Source organism: Ischnura elegans, chromosome 7 (genome assembly GCF_921293095.1).
Source record: "Ischnura elegans chromosome 7, ioIscEleg1.1, whole genome shotgun sequence".
NCBI lineage: Eukaryota > Metazoa > Arthropoda > Insecta > Odonata > Coenagrionidae > Ischnura > Ischnura elegans.
Genome location: NC_060252.1, coordinates 34,029,459 through 34,052,315, shown reverse-complemented (window position 1 = coordinate 34,052,315; position 22,857 = coordinate 34,029,459). Strand labels below are relative to the sequence as shown.

The 22,857-nt window shown below is 33.4% G+C and overlaps 1 protein-coding gene across 1 annotated transcript in view; it reads right to left on the bottom strand.

The window, feature by feature from the left end:
• Positions 1-20,162, bottom strand: part of LOC124162197 (proton-coupled amino acid transporter-like protein CG1139) — a 30,378-nt gene extending 10,216 nt beyond the window's left edge. Inside the window, exons 1-4 of the mRNA XM_046538636.1 lie at positions 19,712-20,162; positions 17,499-17,627; positions 15,957-16,107; positions 15,333-15,454 (exon numbers count right to left, since the gene is read on the bottom strand). Of these exons, the coding sequence (XP_046394592.1) occupies positions 15,333-15,454; positions 15,957-16,107; positions 17,499-17,627; positions 19,712-19,845 (536 nt within the window). The 5' untranslated portion in view covers positions 19,846-20,162. The remainder of the gene's footprint in view (positions 1-15,332; positions 15,455-15,956; positions 16,108-17,498; positions 17,628-19,711) is intronic.
• Positions 20,163-22,857: the final 2,695 nt, after the last annotated feature.

The following is a 22,857-nucleotide window of genomic DNA, read 5'->3' as shown; positions in this document are numbered from 1 at the left end:
GCATTTCATTTCCTCTCCTAAAGACCTATTCAAAAATGTAGCACAGCGGACCATTAACATAAACACAACGTTATAAAAACATAATAAACTCGTCCACTTACTGTGGACGAGCATTTTACTATGTTTTCATTTGTTCACCGTCAACGTCAGCAAGTGGAGTAGTTCCAATACCCGCGTACCTGCACTAACTAATAGGGGTAACCCACCCAGGCGGGAATCGGACCCACAACCTCTTATTTGGCAGGCGAGGACCTTACCCTGCCGCCACTAGGTTAACGCAGTAATATAAAATGTTACCATAGAGGCGGCCTCTAGACGTGTGGTCGCCAGGCTTAAGCACCAAGCTTAAGTGCGTACATGAAAAAACAACTAAAGTAGTATTTATAATTTGTTTGCATCAATATTTTATAACAATATTTGTTCTGCACTTTCATTAATGAGAAGCCAAGAATGTGCATTTTGCAAAAAAAATTTCAAAGACTGAAATACAGCATGGCTGGGGTAACAAATTATAAACCTTTGGTCCTACGTACAAAAACATCTTTTAAACAAAGTCAAATTTGGTTGTGGTAAGGGCACACTTATTTTACGCAGGTAAAGGGAGAAGGCAGGGATTTAAATATTTTAGAGTTGCCACTTCTAGCATAAAAACATCGTAGGACCTTATAAATATATAGATGTCTCAACGGAAGCGAACGCAAATGAAGAAAAAGTGGGAAGGATCTTTCCAATCTGTCCGTTTTCAAAATAATACGTACAATTCTTTTTTGTAAAAACACGGAGGTTTCAAGGAGTTTAATATGCGCCTCAAAAAATGCCACAGCTCTGTCTGGTATGTACTAAGGCGTTATAAATAATCTTTAGAAAGCTTTCTGGACATAAATTTCTAATAAAATAAAAATTTTCCAGTGTGTGACGCATTACATTTGTGAGACTGTTGATACATTACATTTGTGAGACTGCTGATTCCACTTTAAGGAATTGCCAATTGTTACTCCCAAGAACTTAATACTGGAAACCCGTTATGTATGCGACCACTCAGACAAATTTAAATAATAATTAAAAATTCTAAAACTATTCGTAGTAATACTGCTGAGATTATAAAAATGCGAAATGAGGCCTAGAATTAAAAATTCTGATGCAATTAGTAGTTTTACTGCTAAGATGATAAAAATGCGAAATGACGGAGAGCGTTTAAAAATCTTATTAAATGCGTAATTTTACTACTGACATGATAAAAATAGGAAATGGCACCAAGATATGAAAATTCTAATAAATTTTTTGTTTCCCTGCTGTGTTAATAAAAATGCGAAATGAAGGATAGAATTCAAAATTCCAATACAACTCGAAGTTCTATTACAGATAAAAATGCGAAATGACGCCTAAAATTTAAAATTCTTATAAAATGCGCATTTTTGCTGCTTAGATAATGAAAATACCAATTGACGACAGGAATTTATAATTCATATATAATGCGAAGTTTTACTGCTCAAATGATAAATATGCAAAATGACGCCTGGATTTTAAAATTCCAATAATATTTGTAGCTTTAACGCAGAGACGATAAAATGCGAAATGAGGAAGAGCATTTACAATTCTTATACAATGCGTAGTTTTACTATTGACATGAAAAAAAATGCGAAATGACACAGAAAATTTAAAATTCTAATACAAATTGTAGTTTCACTGTTGTGATAATAAAAATGCGAATTGAAGGCTGGATTTTAAATTCTAATACATGAGTTATGTTTACTGCTGAGATAAAAAAAATCGAAAATTGGTCTAGAATTTAAATCCTAATACAATTCGTAGTTTAACTTCTGAGATGATAAAAATGCGAAATGAAGCCTGGAGTTTCAAATTCTTACACAATTCGCAGCTTTACGACTTATATAATATAAATACGTAATGACGCCTAGATTAAAATTCTAATACTATTCGTAGTTTTACTGCTAAGACGATAAAAATCCGATATCAAGTGAAAATTTTAAATTTTTTAATCAATTCGTTTTTTTTACTGCTGAGATAATAAAAATTCGATATGGCGACAGGAATTTATAGTTCATTTGTAATGCGTGGATTTACTACTGATATGATAAAAGATTCGTAAAGTCGCTTAGAATGTAAATTTCTAATACAATTCGTAGTTTAACTATTGAAATGAAAAATATGCGAAATGAAGCCAGGAATTTCAAATTCTAAATCAATACGTAGTTTTTCTCCTTATATAATAAAAATAGCACAATTACGACTAGAATTTAAAATTCTAATACTGGTCGTAGTTTTACTGCTGAGATGATAAAAATTCGAAATGAGGCCCAGAATTTAAAATTATAAAGCAATCCGCAGTCTTACTGCTGAGATGACGAAAATTCGAAATGACGCATTGAATTTAAAATGCTAATACAATGCGAAGTTTTACTTCTGAGATGATAAAAACGCGAAATGACACAGAGCATTTACAATTCATAAACAATGCGTAGTTTTACTGCAGACATGACCAAAATGGGATATGACAGTAAGAATATAAAATTCTAATACAATTAATTGTATGACTTCTGTGATGACTGATGCAGACATGACCAAAATGGGATATGACAGTAAGAATATAAAATTATAATACAATTAATTGTATGACTGCTGTGATAATAAGAACGCAAATTAAAGCCTGGAATAGAAATTCGAACCCAATGCTAAGCCTATCTGCTGAGATGAAACAACTCGAAAATTCGCCAGGAAATTAAAATTAATTAAATTAATACAATCCTTAGTTTTACTGCTGACACGATAAAAACTAGAATTTAAAATTCTAATACAATTCATAGTTTAATTTCTGACACGATAAAAATGCGAAATGAAGCCTGGAATTTCAAATTCTTATACAATTCGTAGACTTACTACTTATATAATAAAAATACGTAATGACGCCAAAAATTTAAAGAAAAACTAATACTATTCAATGCGTAGTTTTACTTGCTAACATGATAAAAATGTGAAATAACACTTAGAATATAAAATTCTAATACAATTAGTTGTATCACTGCTGTGAGAATAAAAATGCGAAATGAAGCCTAGAATTTATTCTAAGAAGAAGCTTATCATTTTGGAGCCTAGAATAAAATCCATTAAATTGAAAGTCTTACTACTAAGATGATAAAAAAGTGAAATGAAGCCTATAATTCAAAATTCTAATACATTTCGTAGTTTTACTGCCTAGATGATAAAAATGCGTAGTGACGCCTGGAATTTAAAATTCTAATACAATTTGTAGCATTACTGCAGAGATGATAAAAATGCGAATTGAAGCCTGGAATTTAAATTCGAACCCAATACTAAGCCTATCTGCTGAGATAAAACAACTCGAAAATTAGCCTAAAAATTAAAATTATAATACAATCCTTACTGCTGACACGATAAAAACTCGAAAAGAAGCGTAGAATTTAAAATTCTAATGCAATTCGTAGTTTTACTACTAATATGTTAAGAATGCGAAATGACGCCTAAAATTTAAAATTCTTATACAATGCGTATTTTTGCTGCTTAGATAGGATAAATAAGAAATAGCGATAGGAATTTATAATTGATAAATAATGCGTAGTTTAACTTATAAATTGATAGGATGCGAAATGAAGCCTAGAATTTTAAATTCTAATACAATTCGTAGTTTAAGTTCTGTGATGATAAAAATGCGAAATGAAGCCTAGAATTTCAAATTCTTATACAATGCGCATTTTTGCTTCTTTGATAATAAAAATACCAAATGACGACAGGAATTTATAATTCATATATAATGCGAAGTTTTACTGCTCAAATGATAAATATGCAAAATGACGCCTGGATTTTAAAATTCTAATAAAATTTGTGACTTTACTGCAGATATGATAAAAATGCGAAATGACGTCGTTTATAATACTTAGTTTTTATTACTGAGGTGATAAAATATTCGGAAAGACGCTTAGAATACATATTTCTAATAAAATTCGTAGTTTAACTACTGAAATGAAAAAAAACACTCGAAATGACGCGTACCATTTAAAATTCAAATCCAAATCGTAGCTTAATTTCTGAGATGATAAAAATGCAAAATGAAGCCTGGAATTTCAGATTCTTACACAATTCGTAGTTTTACATACTAATATAATAAAAATAAACAAGACGGCTAGAATTTAAAATTCTAATACTATTGTTCATATTTTAACTGATGAGATGATAAAATTGCGAAATGAGTCGTATAATTAAAATTTGTAATACAATGCGTTGTTTTATTGCTGACATGATAAAAATGCAAAATGACGAAGAGCATCTAGAATTCATATACAATGCGTAGTATTACTAATGACATGGTTAAAATGTGAATTGACACCGAAAATAAATATTTTATGCAATTGGCAGTTCCACTGCTGTGATAATAAAAATGCGAAATGAAGACCAGAATTTAAAATTCTAATACAATTCTTAGTTTAACTGCTGAGATGATAAAAACTTAAAAACACGACGAGAATTTAAAATTATAATGCAATTCGTAGTTTTACTACTGAGCCTGAATTTCAAATTATATTACCTGCCCTGGTTTTACTACTTATATAATAAAAGTGCGTAATGGGCCTAGAATTTAAAATTGTAACACTATTCATAGTTTACTGCTGAGATGATAAAATATCGAATAGACGTCTAGAATTTCAAATTCTTATACAATTCGTAGTTTTACTTCTTATATAATAAAAATACGTAATGTAGCCTAAAACTTAAAATTCTAATACTATCTGTAATTTTACTGCTGAGACGATAAAAATCCAAAATCAAGTCTATCATTTAAATTTAAAAATCAATTCGCCGAAATGAAGCCTGGAAATTCAATTTCTAAAAAAATAGGTAGATTGTTTAATTCTATAATAAAAATAGCCTAATTACGGCTAGAATTTAAAATTCTAAACCATTCGTAGTTTATCTGATGAGATGAAAAAAAATCAAAATGAGGACTAGAATTAAAATTTCTAATACAATTCGCAGTCTTACTGCTGAGATGATAAAAATTCGAAATGACGCATTGAATTAAAAATGCTAATACAATTCTTAGTTTTACTTCTGAGATGATAAAAACGCGAAATGACGAAGAGCATTAAAAATTCATATACAATGCGTAGTTTTACTTGCTGACATGATAAAAATGGGAAATGACACAGAGAATATAAAATTCTAATACAATTAGTTGTATCACTGCTGTGAGAATAAAAATTCGAAATGAAGCCTAGAATTTATTCTAAGAAGAAGCTTATTATTTTGAAGCCTAGAATAAAATCCAATAAAATTGAAAGTCTTACTACTAAGATGATAAAAAAGCGAAATGACGCCTATAATTCTAAATTCTAATACAATTCGTAGTTTTACTGTCTAGATGATAAAAAGGCGTAGCGACGCCTAGGATTTAAAATTCTAATACAATTTGTAGCAGTACTGCAGAGATGATAAAAATGCGAATTGAAGCCTGGAATTTAAATTCGAACCCAATGCTAAGCGTATCTGCTGAGATAAAACAACTCGAAAATTAGCCTAAAAATTAAAATTATAATACAATCCTTACTGCTGACACGATAAAAACTCGAAAAGAAGCGTAGAATTTAAAATTCTAATGCAATTCGTAGTTTTACTACTAATATGTTAAGAATGCGAAATGACGCCTAAAATTTAAAATTCTTATACAATGCGTATTTTTGCTGCTTAGATAGGATAAATAAGAAATAGCGATAGGAATTTATAGTTGATAAATAATGCGTAGTTTAACTTATAAATTGATAGGATGCGAAATGAAGCCTAGAATTTTAAATTCTAATACAATTCGTAGTTTATCTTCTGTGATGATAAAAATGCGAAATGAAGCCTAGAATTTCAAATTCTTATACAATGCGCATATTTGCTGCTTAGATAATAAAAAAACCAAATGACGACAGGAATTTATAATTCATATATAATGCGAAGTTTTCTGCTCAAATGATAAATATGCAAAATGACGCCTGGATTTAAAAATTCTAATAAAATTTGTGACTTTACTGCAGATATGATAAAAATGCGAAATGACGTCGTTTATAATACTTAGTTTTTATTACTGAGGTGATAAAATATTCGGAAAGACGCTTAGAATACATATTTCTAATAAAATTCGTAGTTTAACTACTGAAATGAAAAAAACCTCGAAATGGCGCGTACAGTTTAAAATTCAAATCCAAATCGTCACTTAATTTCTGAGATGATAAAAATGCAAAACGAAGCCTGGAATTTCAGATTCTTACACAATTCGTAGTTTTACATACTTATATAAAAAAAATAAACAAGACGGCTAGAAATTAAAATTCTAATACAATTTGTAGTTGTACTACTTATATAATAAATACACAATGACGCATGGAATTTAAAATTCTAATACTATTGTTCATAGTTTAACTGATGAGATGATAAAAATGCGAAATTAGTCGTATAATTAAAATTTGTAATAAAATGCGTTGTTTTATTGCTGACATGATAAAAATGCAAAATGACGAAGAGCATCTAGAAATCATATATAATGCGTAGTATTACTAATGACATGGTTAAAATGTGAATTGACACCGAGAATAAATATTTTATGCAATTGGTAGTTCCACTGCTGTTATAGTTAAAATGCGAAATGAAGACCAGAATTTAAAATTCTAATACAATTCTTAGTTTAACTGCTGAGATAGTAAAAACTTAAAAACACGACGACACTTTAAAACTATAACGCAATTCGTAGTTTTACTACTGAGCCTGAATTTCAAATTATATTACCTGCCCTGGTTTTACTACTTATATAATAAAAGTGCGTAATGGGCCTAGAATTTAAAATTGTAACACTATTCATAGTTTACTGCTGAGATGATAAAAATGCGAAATTATGCCTATAATTATAAAAATTCATACACAATGCGTTATTTTATTGTACAGATGATATACATGCGAAATGACGCCTAGAATTTAAAGTTTTAATACATTTCGTAGTTTTACTGCTGATATGATAAAAATGCGAAATGGCACCGAGAATTTAAAATTCTAATACAATTTGTAGTTTCACTGCTGTGATAATGTAAAAGCGAAATGATGCCTAGAATATATTCTTCGAAGAAGCTTATTATTTAGTAGCCTTGAGAAATTCCAATGAAATTCAAAGTTTTACTACTAAGATGATAAAAATGCTAAATGAGGACTATAATAATAAAATCTAATACAATTAGTAGTTTTAATTCTGAGACGATAAAAATCCGAAATCAAGTCTAGCATTTAAATTTTAAAATCAATTCGTTATTTTACTGCTGAGATAATAAAAAAGCGATATGACTTAGTTTATATTACTACTAGGATGATAAAATATTCGTAAATACGCTTAGAATATAAATTTGTAATACAATTCGTAGTTTAACTACTGAAATGATAAAAATGTGAAATGAAGCCAGGAATTTCAATTTCTAAAAAAATACGTAGATTTTCTCCTTCGCTATTAAAATAGCATAACTACGACTAGAATTTAAAATTCTAATACTATTCGTAGTTTAACTGCTGAGATGAAAAAAATTCAAAATGGGGCCTAGAATTTAAAATTATAATACAATTCGCAGTCTTACTGCAGAGATGATAAAAATTCGAAATGACGTATTGAAATTAGAATGCTAATACAATTCGTAGTTTTACATCTGAGATGATAAAAATGCGAAATGACGCAGAACGTTTATAATTCATACACAATGCGTAGTTTTACTGCATAAATGATAAAAATGCGCAATGACGCCTAAAATTTAAAATCCTAATGCAATTTGTAGTTTTACTACTAATATGTTAAGAATGCGAAATGACGCCTAAAATTTAAAATTCTAATACAATGCGAATTTTTGCTGCTTAGATAATAAAAATAAGAAATAGCGACATGAATTTATAATTGATAAATAATGCGTAGTTTAACTTATAAATTGATAGGATGCGAAATGAAGCCTAGAATTTCAAATTCTTATACAATGCGCATTTTTGCTGCTTTGATAATAAAAATACCAAATGACGGCCGGAATTTATAATTCATATATAATTGGAAGTTTTACTGCTTAAATGATAAATATGCAATATGACGCCTGGAATTAAAAATTCTAAAAAATTTGTAGCTTTACTGCAGAGAAGATAAAAATGCGAAATGACGTTTATATTACGTAGATTTATTACTGAGGTGATAAAATATTGGTAAAGACGCTTAGAATATAAATTTTTAATACAATTCGTAGTTTAACTTCTGAAATGAAAAACTCGAATTGACGCGTAGAATTTAAAATTCTAATTCAAATCGTAGCTTAATTTCTGAGATGATAAAAATGCAAAATGTAGCCTGGAATTTCAGATTCTTATACAATTCGTAGTTTTACATACTAATATAATAAAAATAAACAAGACGCCTAGAAATTAAAATTCTAATACAATTCGTAGTTGTACTGAAAGATAAAAAAAGGACCTCTGAATTTAAAATTCTAATGCATTTCGTGATTTTACTACCTATATGATAAAATATCGAAATGACGCCTAAAATTTAAAATTCTTCTATAATGCGTATTTTCGCTGCTTTTATAATAAAAATAAGAAAGAACGACAGGAAATTATAATTCATATATAATGCGTAGTTTAACTAATGAGATGATACAATTCGAAAGGAAGTCTAGAATTTAAAATTCTAATACAATTCGTAGTTTCACCGCAGAGATGATAGAAATGCGAAATGAATAAGAGCATAAAAATTTTTCGTACAAAGCGTAGGTTTACTACCGACTAAATGACCCAGAGAATTATAAATTTCCATGCAATTTGTAGTGTCACTGTTGTGATAATAATAATGCAAATTGAAGCCTGGAATTTAAAATTCTAATACAACACTTAGTTTTATAGTGAGATATAAACTTCGATAATTCGCGTAGAATTTACAATTATAATACATCGTAGTTTCACTTCTTAGATGATAAAATGCGAAATGTAGCCTGGAATGCCGAGTTATAATATAATTCGTAGTTGTACTACTTATATAATAAATATACACAGTGACGCATGGAATTTAAAATTCAAATACTATTCGCAGTTTTACTGCTGAGATGATAAAATGGCGAAATGACGACTTTTATTTAAAATTCTAATACAACTCGTAGTTTTACATCTGAGATGATAAATATGCGAAATGACGCCTAAAATTTAAAATTCTTGTACAATGCGTATTTCTGCTGCTTAGCTAATAAAATTAAGAAATAGCGATAGGAATTTGTAATTCATATAACATGCGTAGTTTAACTTTTGAGTATAAAAATGCGAAAAGAAGCCTAGAAAAAAAATTAATTTTATGACTGCTGTGATAATAATAATGCGAATTGAAGCCCGGAATTGAAATTCGAACCCAATGCTAAGCCTATATGCTGAGATAAAACAACACGAAAATTCGCCAAGAAATTAAAATTATAATACAATCCTTACTGCTGACATGATAAAAACTCGAAAAGAAGCATAGAATTTAAAATTCTAATACAATTCGTAGCTTAATTTCTCATATGATAAAGATGCGAAATGAAGCCTGGAATTTCAAATTCTAATTCGTAGTTTTACTACAAATATGATGGAAATGCGAAATGACGCCTAAGATTTAAAATTCTTATACAATGCGTATTTTTGCTGCTTAGATTAAAAAAGAGACAGAAATAAGAAGTAGAGACAGGAATTTATAATTGTTAAATAATGCGTAGTTTAATTCATAAGATGATAGGATGCGAAATGAAGCCTAGAATTTTAAATTCTACTACAATTCGTAGTTTAATTTCTGAGATGATAAAAATGCGAAATGGAGCCTGGAATTTTTTATTCTTAAACAATGCGCAGTTTTGCTGCTTTGATAATAAAAATACCAAATGACGGCAGGAATTTATAATTCATATATAATACGAAGTTTTACTGCTCAAATGATAAATATGCAATATGACGCCTGGAATTTAAAATTCTAAAAAATTTGTAGCTTTACTGCAGAGAAGATAGAAATGCGAAATTACGTTCATATTACGTAGATTTATTACTGAGGTGATAAAATATTCGTAAAGACGCTTAGAATATAAATTTATAATACAATTCGTAGTTTAACTTCTGAGATGATAAAAATGAAAAATGAGGCCTGGAATTTCAGATTCTTATACAATTCGTAGTTTTACATACTAATATAATAAAAATAAACAGGACGCCTAGAAATTAAAATTCTAATACAATTCGTAGTTGTATTGAAGAGATAAAAAAAGGACCCCTGAATTTAAAATCCTAATGCATTTCGTAGTTTTACTACCAATATGAGAAAATTGTGAAATGACGTCTAAAATTTAAAATTCTTCTATAATGCGTATATTTGCTGCTAATGTAAAAAAAATATGAAAGAACGACAGGAATTTATAATTCAAATATAATGCGTAATTTAACTTATGAGATGATAAAATTCGAAATGAAGTCTAGAATTTTAAATTCTTATACAATTCGTAGTTTCACTGCAAGGATGATAGAAATGCGAAAAAAGGTTTACTACTGACTAGATGACACAGAGAATTAAAAATTTCAACGCAATTTTTAGTGTCACTGTTGTGATAATATTAATGCGAATTGAAGGCTGGAATTCAAAATTCTAATACAACACTTAGTTTTATAGTGAGATATAAACTTCGATAATTCGCGTAGAATTTACAATCTCAATACATCGCAGTTTCACTTTTTATATGATAATATGCTAAATGTTACATGGAATATTAAATTCTAATACAATTCGTAGTTTTACTGCAGAGATAATAAAAATGCGAATTTAAGCCGAGAATTCTAAATTCTCACACAGTTCGTGGTTTTACTGCGGAAATGATATAAATAGAAATGATGCCTAGAATTTAGAATTCTTAATTAATTCGTTAATTTACTGCTGATAGAATAAAAATGCGATGTGCCGAAAAGGATTTAAAATTCGAATACAATGCGTAGTTTCAATGTCGCTCTATAACTGTTAAAAATTTATTTGAGGGTAATATCTACATCTAGAAGAGGGAAAGACATAGGATAGACTCATAGAAGAGTACTTCGTTGGTTTACCCCTCATATAATAAAAATGCGTCATGACGCCTAGAATTTAAAATTCTAATACAAGTCGTTGTTTTACTTTTCAGATGATTAAAATGCGAAGTGACGCAAAACATTTAAAAGTCTTATAGAACGCGTAGTTTTACTGTTGACATGATAGAAATGCGAATTGAAACACAGAATTTATAATTCCACTACAATGAGTTGTTTCACTGCTGTGATAATAAAATTGCGAAATGATGCCTAAAATATATTCTTCGAAGAAGCTTATTATTTACATGCCTTGAAAAATTTCAATGAAATTCAAAGTTTTACTACTAGGATGACAAAAATGCAAAATGAGGCCTATAATAATACATTCTAATACAATTTGTAGTTTTACTGCCTGCCTAATGATAAAAATGCATAATGACGCCTAGAATTTGAAATTCTAATACAATTCGTAGTTTCACCGCAGAGATGATATAAATGCGAAATGAATAAGAGCATTTAAAATTTTCATACAATGCGTAGTTTTACTACTGACTAATGACACAGAGAATTTAAAATTATAATGCAATTTGTAGTTTCACTGTTGTGATAATAATAATGCGAATTTAAGCCTGGAATTTAAAATTCTAATACAATACTTAGTTTTACTACTGAGATAAAAAAATCGATAATTCGCGTAGAATTTAAAATTCTAATACATCGTAGATTAACTTCTGAGATGATAAAAATGCGAAATGAAGACTGTAATTTCAAACTCTAATACAATTCGTAACTACTTATATAATAAAAATACACAAATACGCCTGGAATTTAAAATTCAAAAACTATTCACAGTTTTACTGCTGAGATGATGAAAATGCGAAATGACGACTTTTATTCAAAATTCTAATACAACACGTAGTTTTTCTGCTGAGATGATAAATATGCAAAATGAAGCCTAAAATTTAAAATTCTTATACAATGCGTATATCTGTTCCTTAGATAATAAAAACAAGATATAGCGATAGGAATTTCTAATTAATATATAATGCGTAGATTAACTTTTGAGTAACCGCGAAAGGAAGCCTGGAATTTAAAATTCTTATACAATTCTTAGTTTAACTTCTGAGATGATAAAAATGCGAAATGAAGCCTGGAATTTCAATTTCTAACACAATTCGTAGCTTTACCACTTATATAATATAAATACGTAATAACGCCTAGAATTCAAATTTCTAATACTATTCGTAGTTTTACTGCTGAGACGATAAAAATCCGAAATCAAGTCTAGCTCTAAATTTTAAAATCAATTCGTTATTTTACTGCTGATATATTAAAAATACGATATGAGCGTAGTATTTAAAAGTCTAATGAAATTCGTAGTTTTACTTCTGAGATGATAAAAATGCGAAATGAAGCCTAGAATTATAATTCTAATGCAATTCGTAGTTTAACTGCTGAGATTATAAAAATGCGAAGCAACGCAGAGCATTTAAAATTCTTATACAATGCGTTGTTTTACTGCTGAAAAGATATAAAATGCTAAATGACATCGAGAGTTTAAAATTCTAATATAATTTGTAGTTTCACTGCTATGATAATAAAAATGCGAAATGAAGACCAGAATTTAAAATTCTAATTCAATTACACACGCTAATCCCATGGAGCTCATTAAGTTTAAATAATGATCAGAATGATTAGAAGGTACCATAATATTTATGCCAACGTCACCAATGACAATAATATTACCTTTTAAACTATTCATTAGCGGTTCAAATTCAGTTAAAAATTGTGAGACCGGAAAATTTTGATCTCTATGAAGAGCAATTAACTGTAACTCAAAATTTTCAAGTTTGAGGGCCACCTGAACAAAATCAGTAGTGACAGCTTGAACAACAGTAGAATAGCAATCTATTTTACTTTGCACATAAACAATAAAACCTCTAGCTCGACTACTATTACTACATTGGGCAAAGTATTTATAACCTTTTAATTTGTAATAGTTAAGTTCATGTTCACAAACCCATATTTCACTTAATATGATTATAGTCGGTAAATAAGAAAGGCTATGTAGATACGTTTCAAATAAATCAAAGTTTGCTCTGAGACTACGGATATTTTGGTGCATAATACTTAATATACTACTGTGAAACGTCTTACTATCAGTGCAATCTGACATTCTTAATTTTATAAAAAATTTATATCGTCCAAACTCGTCAAAACAAACACTGGTTCTTTCTCAGCTTTTCGCATTAGAACTTTACCTCCACGTATCCACAAGTATTTATAGCCTTTCTCATTTTTAGCAGCTCTTGCAGCATGCAGCACTTTTCTCCTCCCAGGACAAAGGGCCTCGTTTATGTAGAGAGGGGTGGGTGACACATCGAGGTTCAGGTGCTGCGTAGAGAAGTCCCTCTTCACTCTTCTTTTTGCCAGTAGATGTGTTGTAGTAGATGTTCCTTGATGTGTTGACGGAGGAACTTGACGTAGATACCACTATGCCCACTTACCGACTTGGGTTTGAAGCAGTAACAACTCTCAATGTCGTGCGCTTTGACTGTAACCCCCAACACGGCTCCACCATTACAAATTATGCTCGGGAGGTCTTCGTTTTTTTGAAGTGGGTAACCGTGAATCTCAACTGAATTTACTAAACTGCGTTGCTCAAGGTCATCAGAGTGTTTTGCAAGAAGCGCAATTTGTTTCTTCAGCGATCGATTTTCACTTTCTAATGAGTCCATTCTAGCATAGCACTCATCGAATCGCTTACTGTGAGCCTCAAGCACCGAAGATAAATCGTCCAGCCGATCATATAATTTGTTGATCGAGTCTCCAAGATTAGCCTTAGCTTAAGCCTCTGTTGACTCCAGATCAGCTTTGATTTCTCTAAAAAGATCTAAAACTGAATCTGTTGGAAAACTCGTGGACGCACTTTTACTCGGCGCACTAGTAGAGTCACTGTTCATGCTGGATCTGCGAACCACGGTGCACTCGATGCATCTCCAAACTTGCTTGGTGGCTTGAATTGCTTCAATTTCCTGTTTAGTTAGAGGATTATCTCCGCAGTTTCCATGGAATTTGTTCCCACAATCGGAGCACTCCAACACTAACGTGTTTCGCACTAAAATTCTGCAATTTTTGCAGGAACTCATTCCGGTAATACGCTTTCACGAGCCAGGAAGTACAGAAAACACTTAGCAAACCATAACCTTGAGTCGAGGAGCGGAACAAGACGTCCGAACTCGACGGAGGCCTGAACTGAACTCAATTACTATATAATACACTTTCTTACCTTGTACCTTGCCAACCGTCACACAGTATACTAATATCGAAAAATAAACTGGCTAATATTCTAATATTGACTCTCGAACAAGATTTTCTATCTGTAACAGCCTTTTTACACAACTTACGCCACGCCACTGCTTGTAACAGTGACAAAAACTATAACAAAAGCTAGTAACTGCAAAAAAAGATATATCCCAAGGATTCAATTTAAGTAGGTTGGATATCACCGAAAAAAACAATCCATAAGGAACAAACTACAGAAAAAAATGTATGACCTGACAGAGTGGCCACAAAAGGCCGTAGGCAAACGGAAGCGAGTTTAGAACATGCACTCATCCTGGAGTTTGGAGAATGGAGAAAGAGTCAACCATCCGGTATATATCCGACAGCAGAGCCAAAACGGAAGAGTAAACAACTACGTGCAAATACACAGGGCCAATGGCGGAGTCTACCAAAATGGTTTACACTTTCGCTCGATTTATTAAAATATTATAATTAGCAATAAACCAAATCTGAAGTACATAGTTGAGTCTACCTAAGAGGTTGACTCTTTCTATCGATTAGTTTAGAGTTTTGTATTGAGAGTTTAACCAACTTCATTGCTCATATAGTTCAGTTTACCTAACTGGTTGACCCTTTCTGTCGATTATTTTTGGAATTTCCTACTAAGGAATCATCCAAAACAGTTGTTTACATTTGAGTCTACCTGAGAGGTTGACTCTTTCCGTCGATTTTTTAAATCTTATACTGAGGAATTGATTAAATCTATGAGTCTACCAAAAAGGTGACTCTTTCTGACGATTAATTTTTAATCTAATGCTGACGAACTGATGTCTACCAAAGTCTACCAAAAAGGTTTACTCTTTATTTAGATTTGTTTTGAATCATATACTGATTAATTAACCAAATATAAAGTTTGCTCAACTATAAACAACGATTTGGAACGACTCACTCACCTGACGGCCGACGAGTATCGCCGTAGAGCGAAGGGCCCCGTCTTGAAAGCGGCCTCGGCCGTCTCGGCGTACGTCAGCGAAGGAACTCGGAGGCGACGACACAGCGTGTGCGATGAGTCCACCTGGAAATATCGGAAGAATATCAACGCCTATCATACGCTCCCAGAGCATATGACTAAAGACTTCGCACAACTATAACCATGTTTATACTGTGGATGGTATTAAAATAAAGGCAACAGACAAAGTGAAGTACCTGGGAGTCACGATAACTTCGAACCACTCGTGGGGAACACATTTAAGGAATATTTGCGACATAGCCCTGAGGAAGTTAGGATACGTCAAGCGTACTGTGGGAATATTTTCGGATGAGAAAGTGAAAGAAAGGTGATATTTCTCACCCGTCCGACCACACCTTGAATATGCAGCGAGCATATGGGATCCGGTGCAGATATACTAAATCCGTGAACTGATTGCCGACCATGTACACAATTTGGCCCAATAAATCGCCCAAGTTAACAATTCATGACACCTTACTGGTCCTCCTCCAATATCGCGGCTTTTAATTAATGGAGCAACTACTTCCCCTCATCTTTCATTGTGGTCCTAGTGATGGATGAGACTCACCAGTATGTAGACGCAGTGTGTACAGATGTATCCGACGAGGAGCGTGGCAATAGTGCCGAAGAGGAGACCGCCGCTTCGGAAGGCATTTGGCATGGCCAGGATGCCCGTGCCAAGGCTGCTCTTGAGAAGGTGCGCCAAGCCCCCAAGGTCACTGGCGAGTCAAACGGGTCGTATGAGTGTCAAATGCCATTTCCCATGCTCTACAGTTTTAAACTTGAGCACCTTCGAGAACAACGAGTCTCAGAGAGAAAATATGCGTATTTAGTGCAAGCATATATTTTTTATAATTGAAACAAATATAGAAATAAGACCAGGACCAACATTAAATTTCCTCATCTCAGTATAAAATTAATTAGATTAGCTGAAACAAAATTATCCAGTCGATTTTTATATATTCTTTTCATTTGCATCGATTTAATTGAATGATATCGATTTAAAAGCATCTTTATAAATTATTAATTTAAGTTAAAACGAAGGAATGGATTTACAATATTGGCCAGATTTCAATAGAGCGGGTTTACGAATTTTTTCAACGTAGTTACGCCTTTTATGAGAACAATATTGGCTCCACGTAGGGGAATTTGCTTTATATATTGGGCCACAAATTTTTGAAAAAACCACCTAACAATGCTTCATTTAAACAATATTTAATTGTTAGCCACCCAGTAATAAAAACACTGATTTTTTCAAAAAGATGATGCGATCAATATTTATTTTCGAAACATTATTTAAAAGAAATTCTTTAGATGAGTTTGAATATATTATCATTTCAATTATATTTCCCATGCATGGTCACTGATCAATGGCTAAAATTAAGGGCAGTATAAACTCGGGTCCGCTTTCTATGTTGCCTTAAGCTCCAAAAAATATTTTTATATGCATTTTATAAGTTTTGTCACAGGAGCAATAAACATCATTATATCATATTTATAAAAAAGTAAGAATCATGAATGAAGTTATGCCTATAGCATAAGCAACTAGAACTGAATTTTTAATCGGCGAAAAATGATCTTTTACCACCAAAGACATAATGCGAGTGGAATTAATTATTTCTAAGTATGTTTTACTTTTTCGCCTTTCTTACTTGAGGCTTCATGACATGCAACAGAAATAGTTTCACCGTTTAATCCTCCGGAGAGGAAGCCTTTAAAACCTTAAGTAATTTTTTTCTTATTCTAGTGCTCGTCGGTTGCATACAAGTTACGCATGCCCGCATTGCCGAACATAGCAGAACCACAATTGTTACTTTTTAATATCATAAGATGGTACAGATTTTTTGCATAGGTTTTTGATCAATTTGAATAACACTTGATTAAAATTTGCATGTGGCTACTTGATAATTTTTTTATTACGATAAAAATATAGGTAGCTCAAGATATCTTTTGTGCACACCCCCTTCTTTGGAGATTTTTTCTATATCCGCCACTGCTATAAGGGAAACGCATTATATTTGCAAAAGCATAACATTTCATTGGAATAAAATGCCTTCATTGAAATTTATCCTTGAACGAGTCCAATTCCCATCCGTTTTCAGATACTTACGAATTCGTGCGCTCAACATGACGATGTTCGAACGGATTATAGTCACTGTTATTGTCCGCATGCTCATCTGCGGCGCTGGTGTCGTTGACCCTGTAATCTGCATCAAACGTAGAAGGTGTCAGATCTTGGCTAGAAAGTTTAGAAACGTTCCTGCATTAGGTAACTTCATATAAAACTTAAATTACAACCACTCTCTTCTCAAGTAATAATAAAATTAAATAAAAGATTTTTAATCGGAAATAAGCGTGTAAGACCCTAATAGGCGAGAAACCATTGGCATGCAATTTTAGCTCTAGAAACGCAATATTATATCTAAAACTCTGTTGAGAAAATTTTTAAAATATTTTCCACATGGAAATTTAGTTAACTATTTAGTGCACGATGGAAGAAAACTTTAAACGTCTGATTATTGAATATTGTATTGTCATAGGAAGCAAACATGTGTGAAAAATTTCAAGCTGGTTATGGGAAGTGTGTTAAAAATCAATTAGAAGATTCCGTCGATGAAACAGACAGTCGAAGCAAGTTTAGAAATAGGGCGTGATAAAAAAGGGTTGACATATAATTGCTTCTATAACTGCTCTATAAGAATATAAGTTAAACTAAATTCGTCCGATTCTTAATACGGAGCCTGTTTCAGCATGGGACCGAGGCTTGGATGTTGTCAGCAGCAGAAATGTCAAGAATGAAGCATTTGAGTTGTGGTGCTACCGAATAATGATAAAGATAAAATGGATCGACGGAGTAAGTAATGAGGAAGTACAGCGAAGAGTGTGCAAAAGGAGAAGTCTTCTCAAATGTCTGACAATAAGAATAATAAGGAACAGCATTGTCGGCCATATCATTAGCCATGATGGCCTGATGAATACAAACGTAGGACAGGTGGACAGGAAGATGTGGAATGGACGAGCCCGAAAGAGTTACGGAGAACAATTTTAACAGCAAAATGTCACTACTAACAGGCTACTGTCGACGTCAAAATGACGTACCGCTGTACTTTGCAAATATATATCTGGACTTCAGTTACCAATTTTTCTGGACCTTAGTCTTTCCTGGACTGGAAATATGGACCTTAGTATTTCCGCGACGTAATGCAGACCACTAACTTATCCAGGTTCTTTAATTCCCCTGGATATTGTAGTAGCCTCCGCAGCGGTTAACACTTTACGTGCCACGGCCGTAATATTACGTCCTGCTAATCCTTCTGAGGATTGCCATGGACGTAATATTGCGTCTTTCCATTTAATTGGCTTTGTTTGCGTGAAGCCGTAATATTTCGCCCGTGGTACTTTTCTAGTTTACTGCTTAAGGGTTCTGTTTTTTCAAAAATCAACTGCTCGATGGAAAAAGAGTTCACTTTATGTCTTGAGGACGAAGGATCCTCCGTAGCTACCGGCATCCTCATCTTAGGCCACTTAGGGTGAAAATTCTTTGGGCCAATTTGGCCCAAAGTTGGTCCATTTGGTTCGTTGAGGGTGCATTGACCCTTTTTGTCATCCAGGATTTATAATGCTTTGCTTGAAACAATGCTTTTTTATGATTTTCAGGCTTTAAATAGTTCAAATTGAGCGTATTAAAAAAATATTATGCATGTTATGGCGGTACATCATATGTTGCAACTTTTTTATTTTTCAAAAACAGTAGGTTTTCATTGTCAAATTATATATTTAAAAATTAGCAATAAATGTTATTCAACTCATTCATAAAGAAGAGTAAAGTCAATTTTTATTGAAATGCACATCGATATAAATATATTTTTGATGCTAATGTTTTAAAACATGTACGAATATAGTAAAAATGGCTGGAATTTTTTGCAGGGCTTCCAATTTAGCAGCCGGCACTCAAAGTATTAAGAAACCGAAAGGTCCGTGGTTCAATAGGAAACAGGTTTGAAAATGGTGTAGGTATTCTAAACGGGTGCCAAGAAAATTATAACCTGATAGCGTAGGTTTTAGATGAGAGATATTTGTGGAAGAAATTGTGGAAACAGGCCGCGTGAACAGCGGTGAGATTCAAATGAATTACCATGGAGAAGAATTCTCTTAGAGCGGAACGAACTACCGACCTTTGAATTTCCACGCCCTAGCACAGACCACTACGCCATTCTACGCAGGGTCGTGAGCAGTGATTCAAAAATTCAAAACTCCGCGGTTCGATCCCGGGCCTTAGGAAATTTTCCCCCCAGGGATTGAGGAGAAGAGATTTTTTCTTACTTAGACGGAGAATTGAGGTTTCCAATGTCGCGAATCCCGATGTTCCCGGATTCGCTGTCGTCGAAAATAGGATTATCTCTTCCCGCGAACTCTCCGTCGGCCCGTAGCGAACTTTCACTCACATAACCCTTCATCACAACAGAAAAGTTGGACAAAAATAATACAATCCGTTTTATGGAAAGGTCTCTCTTTACTCGATGATAAAAATACACTTTCACTTGAAAAACGGCTCGAGTCTCAATGAAAACAAACAGTCCAGAGAATGTGCCGGATGATGATAAACTATTACTCTCGCTGATGCTGAGATCACTGTCACAATGTTCACTTGGTTACTCAGAAGGCAGAATGCGTTCGCTCTCGAAGGTATCCATAGTGTCTGGAGCTGATTTTCCGTCTGTACGGATCTGCGCGGATAATTCCGCGCTTGTGTTCCATTAGTGTGAAGCGAGCGAATTAGTCCATTCAGTGCGTCACTCGGAAGTTACAGACAAGAAGCACATCGCACAACAGCATCGCATGGTATCTACGTAAACAATCTGCCATTCCGAGACCTGCATTTCATTGGCCTTTCAATTGGCAGTCCATCTGTATAGGCTGGTGCTAATTAAGAAGACACGGCCAGGGTTTTCCCCGCCATATCGTTCAGAAACATGCACTTTCCGTTTTTAAATCAACGTACGAGTTATTTCCTGACCGCTAGCAAAATTCACTCTCGAGTCTAAGAGCTAAAACGAGACTTAGTACACCCAACAAAGGATGAAATTCACCCCGAACGTATAATGCAGCCTCATACTTTTGGCCATATTGTACTTTGGTATTCGTATAGCAAATAATTTTCTTACAACAAATTTCAGCCTCTGTAAATGCTTGTAACTATGTGCATTACTTCGTAAAAAATCACCCTTACAATGCAAGGCACTTACATATTTTGTTTCACAGCTAACAAAAATCCTCCGTCAACCCAATTCCCCACCCTTAAAAACCAAGGAATAGGATATTTTTTCCTTCCTCCCCCACCTTCTCTTTTTTTTTGTGGGAGCGCAAATTTGTACGAGACTATTTATTCTGGCATTATTAGCTCTTTTGCGAGTCTTGATAATGCTGCAGTGCAGTGAAACATGTTGACTCATGTAAAATTAGGTTTTATGTGGAAAAGTGCTATGCAGTATCACTTCATACCTTATAATAGATCTCCACAAATAATTTACTTCTTCCATTCAATTTAGAACAAATCCTGTCATAAGCAGTGCAAAACATTGGCTAATCTAGGTATTGCAATACATTTTTCTGTTCTGTACCCTTTTTAGGACACGCTTCACTTAATCGTTTGAATTTTTATTTTTTTTGAAATTTAAATTTTGGAGATTTGATCACCTCAATTTAGCTTTTGGCATTCTCTTTCTCATTCTATTTCCGGCAACAGGTTGTCTACACTGATTTGAAACTCATACAAACTTTCATACACTTTTCCTTCATGAAGTCCTTAAATTTATGATTAATTAAGGCGAAATATTTTTACGTGAAAATGATAGCTTTGAGACAAAAAGTTTGGAATATTTTAAGGTAAAAAGTAGTCGAATTCTAACTTTCACACACTACGTCCACATTTCTTTGATGGAAGTTCGGAGTTCGTGGAGGAAACTATTACTTAATTTTATGTTTTGTTTCATTACTTTATCTCAGTTCAGGTGAGAGCTGCAGAGAGATGTTATAAGTTAAGACATATAATTGCGGCGAGCACCGATTTTCCCGTCTTTATAGCTAATCTTCGAGCCTAAGGGTCAACAAACGAGCACGAAAATTTTAACACTCCTTACATTTAATACATTTTTATTTTGATAATGTATATTCACAATTTTCCCAGTATATGCTACGTAGCCTCGTATTTTCTTCTTTCGTCATTATCTCTTCGTACGCCATTTGGACTTTCCGAATTGCAACAAAGCTGTTTATTTCTTCGAACGCTGGGTAGTACAGCAATTAAAAAACGTGTTGCCATGATGTCTGGTGGTAATCTGGTGATCCAATTGTTGGTTAAATAATATCGCTACTCCGCAGCAAGGGTTGGTTTTATTGTAGCTCGCTAAATCAATTTAATTTCTATAGCCGATATTTGATTTTTGTTATTAAGCTTATATTTCGCATCGAGGTTTATAACATCCTAGTACTTAAACGTACACGAAAATCCCTGAGTTGGGTTAGGGACCACTTAGCTATACTGGACTCGAACTCGCGACCTCTTGATTGGCAGACGAGGATTATAAGGATCACAGTCATGCAACTACACGCATTTTAATGCGATCCTGTTGGCCTATCGTGCCATACTTGCTATACATCACCACACTTGCCCCCATGCATCAGCAACTACGGCACGATTCCATTTCCCGCGAGGACGCGTCTCTAAATAGCAGTGAGCGGAACCAATTATCGCCGATATTCGCTCCTCGGCTGTTTCCGCCCTTTCCATAGGTTGGTACTTCGCCTTAACCGTGGATGCAACGCGCTAGGATATGTGGTGGAGGTGGAAATGAATTAGTCGTGAATGAATCGACACGTGCACTTCTGAAAAGAAAAGACTGGTTTCGACGTGCGAAGTCGCTGCAAAAGGCCACAGGGACCTTTGCGTTCTGTGATGGAACGACTGGAAAAACAAAAGTGAATTCGATTACGCATCACATTATAATGCAATCCCAAAATTAGTATTCTGCAGCACCCCATTTCTCCCTATCCCAGGGAGGTTGTAAATATCTGGAGGGGGCAGTGGCGCAGCGAGGGGTGGGGGGTTTTGGGGGATAAACCACCCCCCGCCCCAGGGCTCAGAGAAATTTTTAAGTTTAATCCATTCTACTTAATTGGATTGATATTACTAATTGAATAGTGTAAGTATTAATGAAATATCCCCCAGAAAGTCGTTAAACCCACCATTTTGAACCATTTATCTCAACATTCCACAATTTATTAATCACGTACCTGCCGATTATCCTGGTGGGTATTCCATACCCTCACACACCCCGGTATTAGTTGCACCTAAACTCCCCCCAACCTTGATTCCTAGCTGCGTCCCTGGAAGGGGGCACCACTGGTTTCGAGGGTAGAGCGAAGCGTGGCCGGAATGGGGGTGCTTGGGTAGGACAAGCCACGCCCAC